General features: G+C 40.4%; 1 protein-coding gene across 1 annotated transcript in view; it reads left to right on the top strand.

The window, feature by feature from the left end:
- LOC150067344 (uncharacterized) overlaps window positions 1-18,490 on the top strand; it is a 250,923-nt gene that overhangs the window by 145,587 nt on the left and 86,846 nt on the right. Inside the window, exon 8 of the mRNA XM_090328383.1 lies at window positions 65-366. Within this exon, the coding sequence (XP_090184509.1) occupies window positions 65-145 (81 nt within the window). The 3' untranslated portion in view covers window positions 146-366. The remainder of the gene's footprint in view (window positions 1-64; window positions 367-18,490) is intronic.

The raw sequence follows: 18,490 nt of genomic DNA, 5'->3' as shown, positions 1-18,490 counted from the left end.
TGATACATGGAACTTAAACTTCTGGTTTTTGTCTATTTGTTTGTTTTTTTTTTTTTTTTGCTAGCCTATGGAACTACAGAGAAATGTGTACACAAATATCCAACCAGTGTCAATGTCCACAATCCTGTCCGATGTCCCTGGATAAGCAAAGGTTAATAGCAAAGGAACTAGCAGAAGCAGTTCCCATGACATGGAGGTGAGGAATATGCTGTGCACTTCACTGCAGCTACAGAACCAAGCTGTGAAGGACACTCGCCAGATGTAGCAAGACGATTATGTTGCACAGCTTGAAGTGTGAATCTTGTGACTGTCCTATTCCATCTTGCCAGAGGCTGAGATCCAAGAATTCTCCATCCAGAGGGCAGGGTGAGTAGGGGTAGCAGCTTCCCAGTCTTTAGCTTTTTGTCCAGGTGGAATGTCCACTGAGAATGGGATGGGCCAGCCTCTTTCTGCAGGGTTTCGCATGGGACTTCCACACCCACCAGCAAATTGATTACTGATGTGACTCTGCTTTTGACTAATCAAGTCTGCTTTCTGGAAGCAGAGCTTTATCTTGCTTTATGACCTCAGCTTCAGGAAAGGCTTTGGCTCCTTAAGCAGTGCCTCAAAACTTGAGTGATGACGCATAGAGTAGAAAGCAACACGCTGCAGTGTGTGGCAATGACCTGGGCTAGGTTTGCTCTTCATTCTTGGAGGAGGAATAAAGCAAGTCAACCAGGGTCATCCGCTGATAGGGAAGGAAGGGAAACAAGTGCTAACCAGGTGATGGGGCCTGGCTCCTTGTGCTGCAAACCAGGAAAGTGCTTCATTCCTCTCTCTACAGACACAAAAACTGCAGCCCAGAGAGGGAAAATAGTTGATCAAAATGATTTAGTGACTCCCTGGGATTTGAACCCTTGATCTGTTGGACATGAAATCCACTTTCTGTTTTCTTGCTTGCTTGGCTGTTTTTTGCTGCACTGTTATCTATACTGTATTGACTTGGTGAACTCCAGAGATGAATGTATGGCTAATCCCATCCTTGGTTAATCTCAGCTGACGTTTCAGTCAGGTTACAGAAGAACTGATTATGTTTCTTAGTGCTGTGTTTGAACATGTGGTTCTATGACTGGCTAGATTTAGATGTGGCTTTGATTTCTCAGCTAAATTTCTTTTGCCGGTCCTGGTGCTTGAACTCAATGCCTGAGCACTGTCCTTGGGCTTTTTCAAGGCTAGATAGAGCTCTACACTTGAGCGACACCACCACTTTTGGCATTTTTTTTCTATGTACGTGGTCATGAGGAGTCGAACCTGGGTCTTCATGCATTCTAGGCAAGTACTCTACCACTAGGCAAACTCTCAGCCCTCTCAGCTAAAATTTTATCTCCATTAAATAATAACATCATAAATATGGGCTGTACTTATCAATGGATGAAGACATGAACGGATTTCCCATGCAGAAAGGAAATCAGGCAGGGCTTCCCAGAAGGCAAGAGCTTGCTTTCTGACCTACAAATTAGGTGAAATTTCATCCATGGACTTCTTGGGATCTTGTGTTTTAATGAACTAGTCTTATTAGCCAGTAACAGTAAAGCAACTGTCCAAACATCTGACAGTGTGAGCTGTGTGTATTTATGAATCATGAATGTTTGGTTCTCATTAGTGCTCATTAATTGTATAGATTAATGGATTTCATTAATTTTCATACTGCATATACTTTAGCCATATTCATTCACTCTCTGTGTTTGTGTCTTTCATTCTCTACTCTCCTTCATCCCCCAAGAGTTCTTCTTTTACTTTCAACAGGCTTTTTTTTAAAAAAAATCTAATTTCTACCTAGGACAGAAAGTATGCAATGTGTGTCTTTCTGAATCCGACTTATTTTACTTCACAGAATGATCTCCAGTTACATCATAATTTTGTTCCTCCATTGTGCATAAATCAAAGTCTCTTTTGTCCATTTTCTCTATCTGTTGATGGACAATCAGGCTGATTCTATGACTTGGCTATTGTGGATAGTGTCATGGTAAGCATGTTTGTATTGATATATTGAGGTAGCTTTCTAGGGCTATGACCCAAATACCACAGGTATTATTCTATCAGTGCCACAGGTGATCAGAGGGACTGTTGTAACTCCACATTCACTGTGACCCTGTATGTAAGGTCCTTGACAATGACTAGCATCACCATGGTCGTGATAGTGTTAAATAGTGAGTTTGACTTGTGATAGGTACTGTAGAAAGCCCATTTTATGTTCACAGCAATCCTCTAGTATTTAGGATTCATTTGAATTTAGGAAACAGAAGCTCCACTTCCATGTATCAGATTTACTTTTTCCATGTAAAGAAGTCATTGTAACACTTTAGGGTAGACATGGGACCCCTTGAGGATATAAAGAACTCAGATTTCTTCATTAGCAGCTTTCTTTGTCATGTTTATAGCAGGGTGTTTTATTTCATGTGTTGTAACTAATTTTTAAGGAAAAGGAGGACAAAGATTAAATGTATCCCTATTAACCAGCTTTCTTAGCAACTCTAGCTAATGACTCCACTTGTTTGCATTATTGTATCACCTTAGGCATCCGGTCTTGGAGAACAATTAGTAAGAGAGAAGAAGAGAGAATGTGTGATGTTATTGGCCTCTTCAATAGCAGTGCTTACTTCAAGTGGTTAATGTCTTCTCAGAATTAAGTAGTTTTGAAAACTCATCTAGCTAGGGAGTAAGGATACTTGGACTATGAAGATGCTGAAGTGGCTGCTGCACAGATTCAACTATTTTATTTCCCACAACTCAGATAATAGTTTATGAATTTATGGACTTAGAAATTATATGTAGGGGCCAGGAGTTTGGCCTAATGGTAGAGTGCTTGCCTAGCATGCACAAAGACCTGGGTTCAATTCCTCAGTACCACATACAAAAAGCCAGAAGAAGTATTGTTGCTCAAGTGGTAGAGCTCTCGCCTTGGGAAAGCCCAAGGATAGTGCTCAGGCCCTGAGTTCAAGGCCCAGGACTGGCAAGAAAATTATACGTAGGGCCAGGACCGTGGCCTAAGGGTAGAGTGCTTGCCTATCACATATGAAACCTAGGGTTCGGTTCCTCGGTACCATATACACAGTAAAAGCTAGAAGTGGTACTGTGCCTCAAGTGGTAGAGCACTAGACATAAGAAAACTCAAGGACTCTGATTTTAAGCTCCACAACTGGCAAAAACCCAGGCTCTGATTTTAAGCCCCACAACTGGCAAAAAATAAGAATTTCTAAGTCATCTTATATTTACAAACCATTCTAAATGCTACCACAATAGTTATTTAATAAGTTGCTACCAACGGAACCAAATGACCTCATTTAGTTTCAACCTGGCTATATGCAGGTTTTTGATGGTTACCAGGAGGGTAATGTGTTTGTAGTCAGAATCAGAGAGAAGAAAATGGTTACAGCTGGTTACAAAACAAACATCAAACCTCCATACTGCTTCTCAGGTTAGAAGAACAAATAGGAAAGAAGGCAGGGAGTGTAGCACAGTGTGTGTTGGGTAAATATGAGAGAAACTAGAGAATGTTCTGGGTCTCCACTTTTTTTTTTTAGATAGAGGAATCCAATTAGGGAAGTTGAACTGGGTACAAGACTTTGTTTACTGACTCCCCAAATGCTATCAAAGTTCTATTGTGCCAGAGTCCACCCCACTGATATTGCAGTCATCCACCTGGCCTGACACTGCACATTACTTCTGGAGGGACACTGGATACTTCTGTAGTGAACAGTGTGTGCATGTGGGGGGGTGGAAATGGCTCCCTGTGTGTGGAGGAGAAAGGACAAGTAGAAGCCATAAGGTGGTTACAAAAGGAAAATGAGGTAAAGAACTGGGACCACAAAAGATAGTGAGAACAAAGTGAAGAACAACACATTAGTGAGATACCCCATTGCACCACCAGATCTCATGTAACTTGGAAGTAAGGAAATTCTGACAAGTTCCTCATTTAGTTTTCTCTTGTCACCGTATATTTTGCATGGGTTTATAATCCTGTGTGTGTGTGTATGTGTGTGTGTGTGTGTGTATATATGTGTGTGTGTGTGCGTGCATGTGTGTACAAGTTTAGATGGGCAAATAAAGTTTCATAACTAAGTGTGCTGCATGCTTGCCTAAGATGTTAAAGTTTAGTGAAGCAGTCTTTAATCTTGTTCTTGGCATCAACGAACATTTTACTTTTGGCAATCCTCATCAAAGGTTACTTGTCATCATTTGGCAACATCTGAAAGTTCAAATCCACATGTTCTTTGGCTATGAAATTCCACTTTATTGAATTGATCCCCTAGTCCTATTTATATGTTTAGGCAAAAATATGTTCCTGGAAGAAATAATGTGGAAACCATCATTATGTCTAGCAAAAGGGGCTGGGATAATTAGAGGACATTAGTATTAAGGTATGTAGTGTACCTGTATAGATTTGCAATGTGCCTTGTGATGAGTGTGAAGTTTCACTAAAGAGCATAAGAACATATAGAAGATGTAGGGGTATAGGTGTGCATAGATGTTTGTAGATGTTCACTCAATATTTCTAGGAGCATATCTAAGACATTTAACAGTGGTTGCTTCTATGGAAAATACTGGAAGATTCAGTACCAGATGCCAAAAGAAAATTTTCGCTCCCTACTGTTTTGCCCTATTTTGTTATTGGCCAGGTACATACATTATTTCTTCAAAAGAATTTTAATGGAAAGGTCACTCTTTCCCCATTAATTAGGATTTTGCTGCTGGTAGTATCAGTGCCCACTGAAATATACAATGTAACTCATAAACTAAAAATGGCTTAAAATTATGGAAGAAAGCACTGGCCTGTTACGAGTATATTTAGGAAGAATATTTTAGCATCTAATAAATAATAGAAGGCATTGGTCTGAGCTGCTATTTTTGTGCTGACAGTTTGGAAGCATAGAGAGCTGTGCAGAGCCCCAGCATCTCTCTCCAGTGTTTTGCTGAAGGCCCTTTCATGTTGAGGGGGTCTCCCTGCTGTAAAGCCTACAAAACCATTCATTAAAGGTGTCCAGCCTCTCTCTACTACTCCAGTTCCGTAGCTCTTTAGGAGCTTTGCTTTCTCTTTTTTGCCTGAGGATAAGAGAAGAATATTTGGAAGTATAAACATTTAGTGATTTATTTACATTAAACAATAACTTGTTCACTCCCAGAAACCAATAAATCCAGTGGTCTTTAGAAACCAGTCTCATGACAACTACCTTGCAACTTCTCTTTGAAGTCAGGTACATAGGTGGAAAAAAATCAGACCAAAAAGTGGCCAATACACATTCTTTTGTGAGATCTGCTAATCATTCAACACTTCAACACTGAGTATTTTGGGCAAGGACATATGACAATACATTCTTCATTTAACCTTTTTTTATTAGTCCATGTTAGTTCTTACAATATTAAGTCCATTGTCAATGAGCCCTCCATTCTCCTATGCTTTCTCTTTTTTTTTTTCCTTGAGTGGTAAGTCTACTATTCTTCATCCATCTACTTACAGAATTAAGCCCCAGGGACTTCTGAGAGGAATGACATATACCTTGCTTTTAGGATACTTGTAGTCTTTTAGTCCCTTTATGGTTTGATGATCTTATTCAGATTTGTCTCAACATTATAATCATAGAAGGTTCTTGAGAACCTGAAAAGAGGCTGGTTGATTGAGAAAGGGCTTAGATTATGATCTCAGAATGCTGCCAGATTGTGGGTGCACATTAAATTTTGTTCATAAGCTTTTGGGAAATTGCCAGACAGTTTCTCAAGATCTCTTTAACATTCACCCTTAGGTTTAGATATTCTTTTAAAAAAAAGACACTCCAAGATCCAAGACCTGGAATTGATTCTCTTTTTAGGGGTAACAATAAGGTGATAATTCTTCTGGCTCAACAGTAGCCTACACTGTACACTTGTTTTTTGTTTTTGTTATTTTTTTTTGCCAGTCCTGGGACTTGAACTCAGGGCCTAGGCACTCTCCTTGGGCTTTCTCAAGGCTAGTGCTCTACCACTTGAGCTACAGCATCACTTCCTGATTTTTCTGTGTATGTGGTACCAAGGAATGGAACCCAGGGTTTTGAGCATACTAGATGAGCACTTTACCAGTAGGCCATACTCCTGGCCCCTGGACTGTACACTCTTGAGGACATATGCTCACTTTCCACATGGATCATCCAAGGGGCACAGTTTGAGAAATGAGATCAACTTCAGTCTCTGGGATGGGCAGAGGTTAAGTGAGTTATTCAAAGGCACAGCAACAGTAGAGCTCATTAGCCAGAACATCATCACCTGACTGGTCCTCCATCCCCACATCCTCATTCAACCACTTCTGCTTTTGTAGATGAGGAAATTGTCATCTAGATACCTTATCACCTGTTGGGCTGAGGCGTAGCTCAGTGGCAAAGCATTTGCCTAGCATGTGCAATGTCCTGGGTTAGATTCCCGGTATCAAAAAAGAAAAGACGCAAAAAAATTGCCCCAAATATATCACCTGTTTGAAATGCAATGATGCTTATGAGAATCTGACTGCAAAATAGAAATCATACAGTTGGTTTCCAGCAAAACTAAAGTTAATATTTATAGCATACTTACGATACATGGCAGTAACACAAAACTTCATACACATTCATTTATGTTAATACCAAACCATTTGGGGAGATGAACCTTATCTAATTCTTTCTTTCTTTTTTGTGGGTCATGGGGCTTTAACTCTGGGCCTGGTCACTGTCCCTGAGCTCTTCAGCTCAAGGTGACTACCCTACCCCTGGAGCCACAGCCCCACTTCCCATTTTCTAGTCTCTCATTCTTTAGTGTCCAGGCTCGTTTTGAACTGTGCTTCTCAGACCTCAGCCCCCTAGTAGCTAGGATCACAGGTGTGAGCCACCCAGTCCTGCAGACTTTACTATTTCTATTTTTTTCATCTGAGAAGATGAAGGAACAAAAAAAATCAAATAACTTTCTTAGATTATAATTTGAAGAGCCTGGCTTTGCACTCAGTACAATTTGACATTGTGTTCTTTCACCTGTTGTACACACACACACACACATACACACACACACACACACACCTGCCCTGTAAGTGAAGAGGTAAAAATTCCCTAGTGAAATGGGAAAACTTCTGCTCAGATGATAACTTCCCTTTCCCCTCTTACTCCAGATTCTCTGATTAAGCCCTTGTTTGCTCATGGAAAATATGGTTTATATCACTACACTGCTTGGGGATAGAGTCCTACGAGGAGCTCAGGCTGTCCTCGACTTATGATTTTCTTGCCACAGCCCCTGAGTTCTGGCATAGAGGTATCTTCTCCACGTGCTGCTCACACCACCACTTTAAATTTTTTTATTGTAATTAATAGAAGGGTTACAGTTATATTCGCCAGACAGAAGGTGTATTACTTCATACACATTGATACTCCTCATGTTTTTGTCTCCATTTCCCTCTCTCCATCCTGTTTTCTCCCCTTTAGCCTATTTCAAATAAACATATATACAATATACAAGATAACAAAGTAAGATACTATAACAATATGGGAATAACCAAGGGACAACAAAAGAGATGAGAAATAACATAGTACATTAAGACCAACAATCACACTTTATATGGCTCTTGTTTCCATATCCTGGAGGTCCTTTCATTTAGCCTCATCCTATATGGCCTCAAGTATGTAGGTTTTGAGCTATTGTAATCCTCTGCTAGGAGAGTCCAAGGTCTATATGAATGAGGGAAACTATTGAACCTATGTTCATTTGAGTCTGGCTTACTTCACTTAATATGATTTTTTTCCAAGTCTTTCCATTTCCTTACAAATAGGGCGATATCGTTCTTTCTGATGGCAGCATAGAATTCCGTTGTGTATAAATACCACATTTTGTTGATCCAATCATCTACTGAAGTGCTGTGATGAACATCGTTGTGCTAGTGGGTTTAGTATGACCTTGGTTCTTTTCTTTTCTTTATTTTTGCCAGTCCTAGGCTTGAACTCAGGGCCTGAGCACTGTCCTTGGACTTTCTCAAGGCTAGAGCTCTACCACTTGAGCCTCAGCAACACTTTCGGCTTTTTTCTATACATGTGGTACCAAGGAATCAAACCCAGGTCTTCGTGCATGCTAGGCAAGCACTCTACCACTAGGCCAAACTCCTGGCCCCAGTATGACCTTGTTTGTTCACCACCACTTTTTAATGTGCAGAAACACCTGAGGGGCACTTCTGTTTACCATCTTATAAGACTGATTGGTTAGTGTCATCTAATGAGCACTCTAAAGAAACAGTTCTAACACCAAGGTTGAGAGAGAAAGTGTCACTGGAAGTGAATGGAGGGGGTGGTGTGGAGGCATGTCTAGCCGGAAGTGATGGGAAAAGAGGCCCACGCAGGACTAGCCCTGTGCACTACAGGGGGTGACCAAGTATTGAGAAAGCTCTGCCTGATGTCCAGCACTTGGCACAGCACCTGGTATAGAACAGGTGCTCAAAACTTGTAAACAGAGCCAGCTACAGTACAGTGATTGGAGGTGAGAGGGCAGTAAACAGGCACTTGTCCTACTTTGCTCCAGGTAAGCCTAAGGAAGAGAGAAGAGCACCCACCTTCCAGTCCACAGACAAAATTGCTGGGCCCAAATCCCTGTCTAGCACTCCTGCTAGAACTTCCTACTTTGGGGAAATCCACTTTCTCTTTGTCCCTCATTCCTGTTCTGTCTCCTGGCCTACAGTTCTTCACATTAACAGTCCTGGTGGCCCTTCCCTCTGGGGTGTTTCAGTGTGGGCCTAAACCATCGGAGACCCATCACCAACTTCCTCGGTGCTGGTGCCAGCAGAGGACCAGCCTGTAGCACTTTTCTTAATCTCACCAGCAGGTGTTGACAGCTGAGCCATTCCACACACCTTTGGGGACAAAGAAGTGCCAGAAACCAGGGCCAAGTTCAGATCCTGAACATTCTTCCAAAGGCTACCAGGAGAACCCTGGAAGGCCGCTCGCACATTACATAAGCCACAGGTTACTGGCTCCAACACAGATGCACACAACTTTGTGCCTCTCACTTTGGCACAATGCTTGTGGACAAAGCACTTGGTAAGCGTGGCAACATGACCCCACATCTTTATCTAGAATGTGAAGCAGCTACCCACGGCACACTCGGACACATGAAACCTCTTCACCACCAGGTGGTTAAGGCTGTTTGATAGAGCTGACAGGAGAGAAGGGCAGGACTTACTGTAGCATTTGGCCCAGGCAGCTGAACACTTAGTACCTTGTCCCCCTGTTAGCCTTGGGCTACAGAGCTTCTGATAAAATGTACCATTTTAGTGTTTGTTTTTCCTGGCAGTCTCATTTTGGGTTATAAATGGCTCATTATTTCCATCCTGTAGATCCATGCCCATCTCAATTTATGTTCTTTTCTTGCTTTCTGCATAAACTGAAAGTTTGGGAAAGCATCACTAGTGACCCCAATGTGCTCTGACCTTGGGAGGAGACTGAGTTTCTACATTGCTCACGCCATCTACTGTTGATCCCAGGAAAGTTGATTCAGAGGAAAGCAGGGGATAAAATGATATTTACACTAAAGCACTGGGTCCTGTTCAAGCCAGAAAGTAGCCTGGCCCTTCCCCTCACTCCAACCTGTAACCTTTTCAGAGGACGTTGGGCAATCCATGGGGGTTATGAAGCTGGAACAACACCCCACCCCCAAGATAGGTCACTCTCCCCTTCTCTGCAGGACAGCTTGGAGATGAATTTTATTAAGTGTCAAGTAGCTGACCCAAAGCAGTATAAATAGTGAGAGAGCACATGACAAACTCAGGAATGAATGTGACTAAAGCCTAGGTGAAGACGGGTACTGTGTTTACTCTGGCCTGTACCCACACTATGAGGTCCGCTCAGCATCCATTCAGGGAAGGCGCATGCTCACGGAAAAGAGGAGGTTAAGGCTTAACATCAGAAAAATAAAATCTTGCTCTTAAAATTTGGAAGAGTGCTTAGCTAACCCAAGAAAGGCAGCTGAGGTTGGAGAGGATTGTCTTTTGGAAGCATGGACTCGTCTTTGTCAAACTTCTCTGGGTCAGCCAGGTATGGGCCAGAGCAAAGTGTGGTAACTTCCCTGGGTAGAAACTCAGTACAGGTGCAGTAGGCAAAGAGAAGTTTCAAGGGAAACAAGGAGAGGACTTTAATTTAGCCCCACAGTCCCAACTGCTCCTTACCTGTCCTTTACAGAACTCAGTGTAAACTATGTTTTTGTGACACCATCCAATCCTCAGATGACTGAGGTATGACAGGCCATTGGGTTGTCCAAGGACAGTTTCTTAAACTAGCTGCTCCTTGTCAGCTCTGTCCTCAGGGGCCAGCACTGTTGACACTGCACAAGATAAGCATTGTTCTCATGATGATTCCTCTAGGGAGAAACAATGCCAGTCAGCTGTAGAGTGGAACTGACTGAACTTTTTCACGGAGACAATACATTTCCAAGTTGTCCCTCACCCTCTCCACACCCCACAGTTTCGCATGTACCCAGTAAGAACTCAGAGCACCTCTGAGGGCTGATGCCACCAGGAATTCTTCACAAGGATATGGGCATGGAGTTGATCCTGTCACCTTCTCCAAAGTCATCAAAGACTGGTGGCTCCTTTAATCAGTATTCACACTTTTGTTTCTTCATTGGGAAAACTATTTATTTCACCATGGTAATGTGTCTGGCTGAAAGATTGAATCACTTAACCTCCCTTGTAGAAGGTGTGTCTAAAGAGATCTAAGGGGATAGTTTTAGGTGGTCAGGATTGCCAGATAAAATACAGAGCACTGGGCCGGGAGTTTGGCCTAGTGGTTAAACTGTTTGCCTAGCATGCATGAAGACCCGGGTTCGATTCCTTGGTACCACATACATAGAAAAAAGCTGGAAGTGGTGCTGAGGCTCAAGTGGTAGAGCTCTAGCCTTGAGAAAACCCAAGGACAGTGCTCAGGCCCTGAGCTCAAGCCCAGGACTGGCAAAAAAAAAATACAGAGCACTTTGTTAAATTAGAATGCAGACAAACAATATTAAATTGTAACTATTCGTATAAACATGTATATAATAGATTCATGTCTTTATTTGTCAAGTCTGTCAAGTCTTTATGTATAAGACTTAAAAAATAGGATAAGAGGGACCAGGAGTTTGGCCTAGTGCTTGCCTACCATGCCCAAAGACTCGGGTTCGATTCCTTGGTACCACATACATAGAAAAAAGTTGGAAGTGGTGTTGAGGCTCAAGTGGTAGAGCTCTAGCCTTGAGAAAGTCTAAGGATAGTGCTCAGGCCCTGAGCTAAAGCTAGAGTATGAGTTTGCATACTCTAGACATTCTTATTTGCTTTAGCTATAAGTTGTGCCTCTGTGATTTGAATCCAGTTGCTATTCCTACTATGAGATAGCCTTAATGAGTACATTGCTATTTTTCATGTGTGAGTTAGTCTGTTTACCTCATACTATTTTGCTTTTGCATCTGTGTCACAAATAACTACTATTACTTACAAGATTTTCTAAAGACTCTGAGAATGGAGGGTGGCATTCTCTATATACCTTGAAATGTCAAGCCTAATCTATGCTTTTGCATAATGCTACTCAGATTCGTATCTTACAGGTACAATTCGCATATTTTGAATTGTTTCAGAGTCATAATAAAAATAATAACAATAATTATAATAGTGACATTGATATTTATATTGCAGAATGGCTCTTCTGCACAAAGACTTGGCCTGAAAACCCAAGTCCTATAAAATGATGACATATTTCAAAACAACATTGACAGGGTTCTTTCAGTGCGAAAAAGACCGGCCAAGGCTAGTCTTGAGCACCACAAAAGCTAATTTGCAAAGGCCTCAATCCATAAATTGAACAAAGTTCATTTACTTCAATTGTTCATGAATGATGTAGAATTGAACCTCTTCATCCTTACTGTTAGCAAATCAGCTGCTCTGTGTGTCCATGGTGAGGTATTCTGGCCAGTGGATAGGTCACAGAATTGGTCTCTTGGCATATGAGCCTGAGCTAACTAGTTTAGTGTGGCCATTACCCAATCTGTGAACTTCATAAATGTCTGCTCTCTCTTTTGGCAGTGGAATCTTTTGAAGGTTAAATAACAGTAAATAATCAACCAAGATTTCTCAGATTGGGTACATTTAGCCTTCTCTGAAAAGAATTTTCCCCACGAAGATGAAGCAACTTCAGAACAAAAGCAGTATTTCTTTAAGGACTCCCTCTTCAGATGGTCAGAGGATGAGATCAGGCCTGGCCTAGCTGGCACAGACTGTCTGCCAGACATGGCCAGACTTTGGGATACAGGTGAGGATGAGTTAGAATTTAATAGAAGTGAAAGCAAAAAAAATTCCTACTCTGTTTTTTATAAGTTTCTGTGCAGGCCTTTTAGCACCCGTCTTTCAGCAAGGAGAGGGCCAGCAGAGTCTTACTCTTCATCTCATCAGGAGGCTGGGGGTCCAGAAGCCAGAGTATGAGTAACAGTACTAACACCAGCAAAGGAACAAGCCTCACACGGATCAATGTGAAAAGACCTAGCCTCTCCCAGGAGGTCGTGATGTCATCATAGTGGCTAGGTCAGAAGAGGTGATTTGGGGCCCATGTATATGTTCAAACTGCAGAGGCAAATTAAAGTTGTACAGAAATGAATTAGGGAGAAAATACCAAATCAAACTTGTTCATTGTTAGTGCATATACAATGGTGAGGAAGGGAAAGGAACGTATTTCTTTTATTCAGAATACATTATTTCTATTTACTATTCCTTAGCATGCACAGGTTGAGGATCTACTGTATGTCAAGTGCTCTGCGAAGGGAATGCTGGTGGCAGGAAGGGAAACAGTGTCTTTGAACTTCAGAACAATGTTAGAATTTGATAAGGTCCTTCCACTCCCCTATTGATAAGACCATAACACTGGAATTCACCAGCTCCTCGGTACTGTGATCTCTTCAGATAATGACCACCGTTGCTCTAAACCAAGTCCAATAAGATGTTGGTAGGCAAGCCTGTGATGTCTTCTTGCTTTTTAAAGTAGGCTTAGAGTAAGCCCTGTAATAAAAATAGAAGACTTTTATGTTAGCAACTGTTACTAAATAATCACAACTTTGGTCAAGTCCTTTACTTTCTCTGGAACTAAGTTTAAACATTTATAAAATGAGGTGGTAGAAAGCAGGACAAGAGTGGCTCAGCGAATCCTGTTTTATAATAAGCAGTAAGTGGAGATTAAGAGGCCAACTGTCACTTATTAGACACTTAAAATGTGTGGTCTCACATCACTTCCTTCTTTCCCTCCCTTCTACTTTCTTTAAAAAGTTTTAGCAAGAATTTTATGTTTTCATATAATATGGTTAAAATAGAGAGAAATGGCAAAAGAGAAATATTTCCTGTTTCCCCCTCCTGTAGCTATTATACATGCTCAGCTAGGCATTACATGAGATCTTGGACATCTAACAACTCCTAATCCTTAAACTGATTTTAAAAGTAAGATTTTAGGGCTGGGAGTTTGGCCTACTGGTAGAATGCATGCCTAGTATGAATGAAGACTCAGGTTCAATTGCTTGGTACCACATACACAGAAAAGCTGGAAGTGGTGCTGTGGCTCAAGTGGTAGAGCACTAGCCTTGAGAAAGCCCAAGGACTCAGGTCCTGAGCAGGACTGGCAACAACTTTCTACAGCATGGTAACTTACACCATGAACCTTGCTGGTCTGCAGCTCTGACAAGGGAAGTGGCACAGACATTCATCAGCTGGTGACGAGAGTGGAAGGTGGGAAACATGATGCAGACACCCAAGGGAGCATGAATGGAAGGATAACAAACAAACCAGATAGGTCTAGGAGGCTTTAAAGGGTAAACATAGAAAATGGAACCAAGTATTTTACTCAAATGCTTTTTAGAGCCTTTCTGTAGAGATACAAATATACACACATATATATATGTATATCCAAAGATATGTTTTATACAGATAAATGTTTCTCAATTAAAGATGGGACCAATGCTATAGGTATAACATAAAGCGCTGTCTTTTGTAAGACTCTCCACCTGAATTTGCAATTTCCTTAAAGTTAGTGCATGAGTTTTCCAAACAGAATTACCTGACATCTTTTATAGATATAAATCAAGTAGACATTATTTTTTTAAAAAGGGTTTGCAGGCTAAACAATATTTTTCTGAAATGCTATGCATATCAAACTTACAACAAGCTCCATTAAGAATTATTATTAATAAACATTTAAAGGGCTCTTCATAGTAAATATTTTATGATTGACCACTTACAAGTGTTGAAAATGCACAAGAAAGAGTTACTTCGCAAGTATTTTTATGTTAGTAAGATATTCTGATTCAATACATTTGGCAATAAATCTTCACATGTTGTAACCATTAATATGTTCTCTTAGATGGGGAGTTAACACAACCACTACATACAAAATAAAGCACACAATTATTTTGATGATCTTATAAAACTCTTTTTCCCAGGTACAAAGGCTAAAATTCCTAAAAATTAGAGAACATTGAAAATATATCAAAGTTTGACATCTGATTTTATAGTATTTTCATTTTACCCTGAAAGATAACTTTAAAAAAACCTGACTTTACTAGGCAATAATCAGGGAAGCAACTCCTTTCACAATAGCCTCAAAGAAAATAAAGTACCTAGGAATTAGCTTAACTAAGAATGTAAAGGACCTTTTTGATGAAAACTTTAAAACCCTGAAAAAGGAAATTAAAGCAGAACTAAGGAAATGGAAAAAAACCTCCCATGCTCCTGGATTGGAAGAATCAACATTGTGAAAATGACAATCTTGCCAAGGGCTATCTACAAATTCAACGCAATACCCATCAACATCCCAATGGCATTCTTTAAAGAAATAGAAGAGGCAAGCCAAAATTTCATATGGAATAATAAAAGACCCCGTATAGCAAAACACTTCTTAGCAGAAAGAACAGCGCTGAAGAAATTTCAATTCCAAACTTTACACTCTATTACAGAGCTATAATTATCAAAACAGCTTGGTACTGGCACAAGAACAGGCCTGAAGACCAATGGAATAGAACTGAGGACCCAGATATTAAACCACAGACCTATAGCCACTTAAACTTTGACAAGGGAGCCAAAAAAATAGACTGGAAGAAAGACAGCCTCTTCAACAAGTTGTGCTGGCAGAACTGGTTAAGCACCTGCAGAAAACTAAAGTTGGATCCTTCTTTGTCACCCTGCACTAGAATTAACTCCAAATGGATCAAAGACCTTGAGGTAAAAGCTGACACACTGAAAACTTTACAAGAAGGAAATTTTACAGGTGGAAACTTTCTTAACAAGGACCAAGAATCACAGCAAATAAGAGAAAGGCTGGATAAATGGGACTGCATTAAACTGCAGAGCTTTTTATGGCAAAGGACATAGCTAGTAAATTAAATAGGAAGCCTACAGAGTGGGAGAAGATCTTCACCAACCAAACAATGGACAAAGGCCTCATATCTAAAATATATCAACAGCTCAAAAAATTGAATCACTTCAAAACTAATCCCCAAAGTAACAACCATCCCATTAAAAAATGGGCCAAAGACTTAAAGAGAGTCTTCTCTGAAGAAGAAGAAACAAAAATGGCCTATAGACACATGAAGAAATGCTCAACATCTCTGGTCATAAAAGAAATGCAAATCAAAACAACTCTTAAGATTCTACCTCACTCCAGTTAGAATGGCCAGGATCAGGAAAACAAATAATAACAGATGCTGGAGGGGATGTGGCTACTACACTGTTGGTGGGAGTGCAAACTCATTCAACCACTATGGAAAGCAGTGCCTCAAAAGGCTAAACAGAGCTTCCCTATGACCCAGCAATTCCATTACTTGGCATTTATCCAACTATCCAGAAACTAGGGCATACTAAATCCACTAGCACAACAATGTTCATTGCAGCATTATTCACCATAGCAAAAATATGGAACCAACCTAGATGTCCCTCAGTTGATGAGTGGATCAACAAGTTGTGGTATTTGTACACAATGGAATTCTATGCTGCTGTCAGAAAAAACGACATCACCCCATTTGTTAGGAAATGGAAAGTCTTAGGAAAAAATCATATTAAGTGAAGTAAGCCAGACTCAAAGGAACTTAGGCTCAATGGTTTCCCTCATTTGCCATAATCAGTAGAAACCTTGGGCTCTACTAGCAGAGATCTGCAATAGAGCAAAACCTTGATACATAAGGCCATATAGTATGAAGCTAATTGAAAAGACCTCCAGGATATTGAAACAAAAGCCATACAATGAATGATTGTTGTCCTTAAGGTACTATGTTATCTTTCATCTCTTTTGCTGTCCCTGGTTATCTCATATTGTTACAGTATCTCACTATGTTATCTGATATATTGGATTTATTTGTATTTGGTTATTTGAAATTGGATAGGGAAGGGGGGAAAACCAAGATGGGGGGGGTGAAGGGGAGGGTAATGGGGACCAAGACATGTGAAAGGGTATCTATATGTGTGAATTAATCTACCTTCTATCTGGCAAATATCATGTAACCCTTTTATTAATTACAATAAAAAATAAATAAAATAAAATTTTTAAAAAAACCTGAGTTTGCTAGAACAGGTTACCTTGCTAATATTATAAAAATAAACAAACAAATGAAAATTAACTGGTGAGAGCAGATTTTATCATGGTAATGTGGGGTTTTTGTAAATAAGTGTTTCCCCAAGACATTAGAAAAATGTTCAAAGATTAAAAAACAAAAATAAAATATGTGGTGGTAGAAGATATCATCTTTTAACTAAAAGAAAAGTGAAGAGATATTAGTGAAAAAATCCTTTGTAACAGTATACCGGATTCTGATATGGATCGTTATTAGGAGTTTTTAAAAGAAATTGTAAAAACAATAAAGAAATGCAAAGTGTATAGATTTAACGTACTGAATACACCTGCCATCTACAAACAACACACTGGAGCATGGCAACTTATAGCTATATGTCCTTTACTTTACAGGTAATATAAATCTCTTTAAAACTATTAGAAGCTGGGCTGGGAATTTGGCCTAGTGGTAGAGGAATTGCCTAGCATGCACAAAGACCTGGGTTTGATTCCTCAATATCACATACATAGAAAAAAGCTGGAAATGGTGCTGAGGCTCATGTGGTAGAGCTCTAGCCTTGATAAAGCCCAAGGACAGTACTCAGACTCTGAGCCCAAACCTAGGACTGGCAAAAAATATATACATTAGAAGCTGTGCACCAGAGGCTCACGTCTATAATCCTAGGTACTCAGAAGGCTAAGAGCTGAGGGTCATGGTTTGAAGCCAGCCTGGGAAGAAAAGTCTGTGACATTTTTATCTCCAATAGGCTACTCAGAAAAAGCCAGGAGTGGTGTTGTGGTTTAAGTGGTAGAGTGGTAGTCTTGAATACACAGGGCCTCATGGACAGTGCCTAGCTAGGCCCTGAGTTCAAGCCCCAGGACTGGCAAAAAAAAAAAAAACCTATAACTACAAAGGGGTTTACGACGATATTTACAAGTGTGAATACAATATTGGTTAAATTCACCCCGTGTGTGTGTCTGTGTGTGTGTGTGTGTGTGTGTGTGTGTGTGTGTATACATTTGGCTTTTTTTTATCATGGCATTCTACCACTTGAGCCATACCTACACACCATTTTTGTTGGTTAATTGGAGATAGAGCCTCAGGACTTTTCTGCCCACAGGCTGCTTCTAACTGCTATGCTCCAGGTCTCCATCTACTGAGTAGCTAGAATTACAAGCATGAGCCACCAGGATACCCAGTCAAATTTAGTATTCTTTTTTAACCTCACCACTTCTTTTAAACAGTTTTTAGTGGGTTTATGTATTTTCACACACACACACACGCCTTTATTTGGTGTTTCTAGGACTATGCACTTGCAGATATTCTACCACTTGAACTACATCCTCAGAACTTTTTACTGTGATTATTATTTTTGGGATATGGGTTCACACTTATGTCTAGACCATCTAAGACTGAAATTTTCTTATTTAGGCTTGCTGTGTAGCTGGGATGCCAGACATATAGCACTATGCTCAGCTATTGGCTAAGATGGGGGTCTTGTTAACTTTTTGCCTGGATTGGCTTCAAACCACAGACCTCCTGATTTTTGCCCTCCTAGTGTCTGGGATTATAGCGTGAACTACTATGCCAACCCAAACCTCTTAAACTCTCAATGGTCTTCTTGAGAAATAAAATATAGTATTTAGTGTGAAAATAAATGAATTACTGACTATATACTTGGTTAACTATGGGGTACACCAGATCTATCTCAGTGAATGCAGCTATTTTCATCCTCAGAAAAATTATTTGAATTGGATACTGGTGGCTCATGCCTGTAGTCCTAGCTATTCAGGAAGCTGCAATCTGAGGAATGCTGTTTGAAGCCAGCCCAGGCAGGAAAGGCCATGAGACTTTTATTTCCAATAAATAACTCAGAAAAACTCAACTGTGGCACTGTGGCTCAAGTGGTAGAGCACTAGCTTTGAGCAAAAGAAGT

Source organism: Megascapheus bottae, chromosome 2, assembly GCF_031878675.1.
Source record: "Megascapheus bottae isolate mThoBot1 chromosome 2, mThoBot2.hap1, whole genome shotgun sequence".
Taxonomy (NCBI): Eukaryota; Metazoa; Chordata; class Mammalia; order Rodentia; family Geomyidae; genus Megascapheus; species Megascapheus bottae.
The sequence above is the reverse complement of the archived record's forward strand: the minus strand, read 5'-3'. Positions and strand labels throughout refer to the sequence as shown.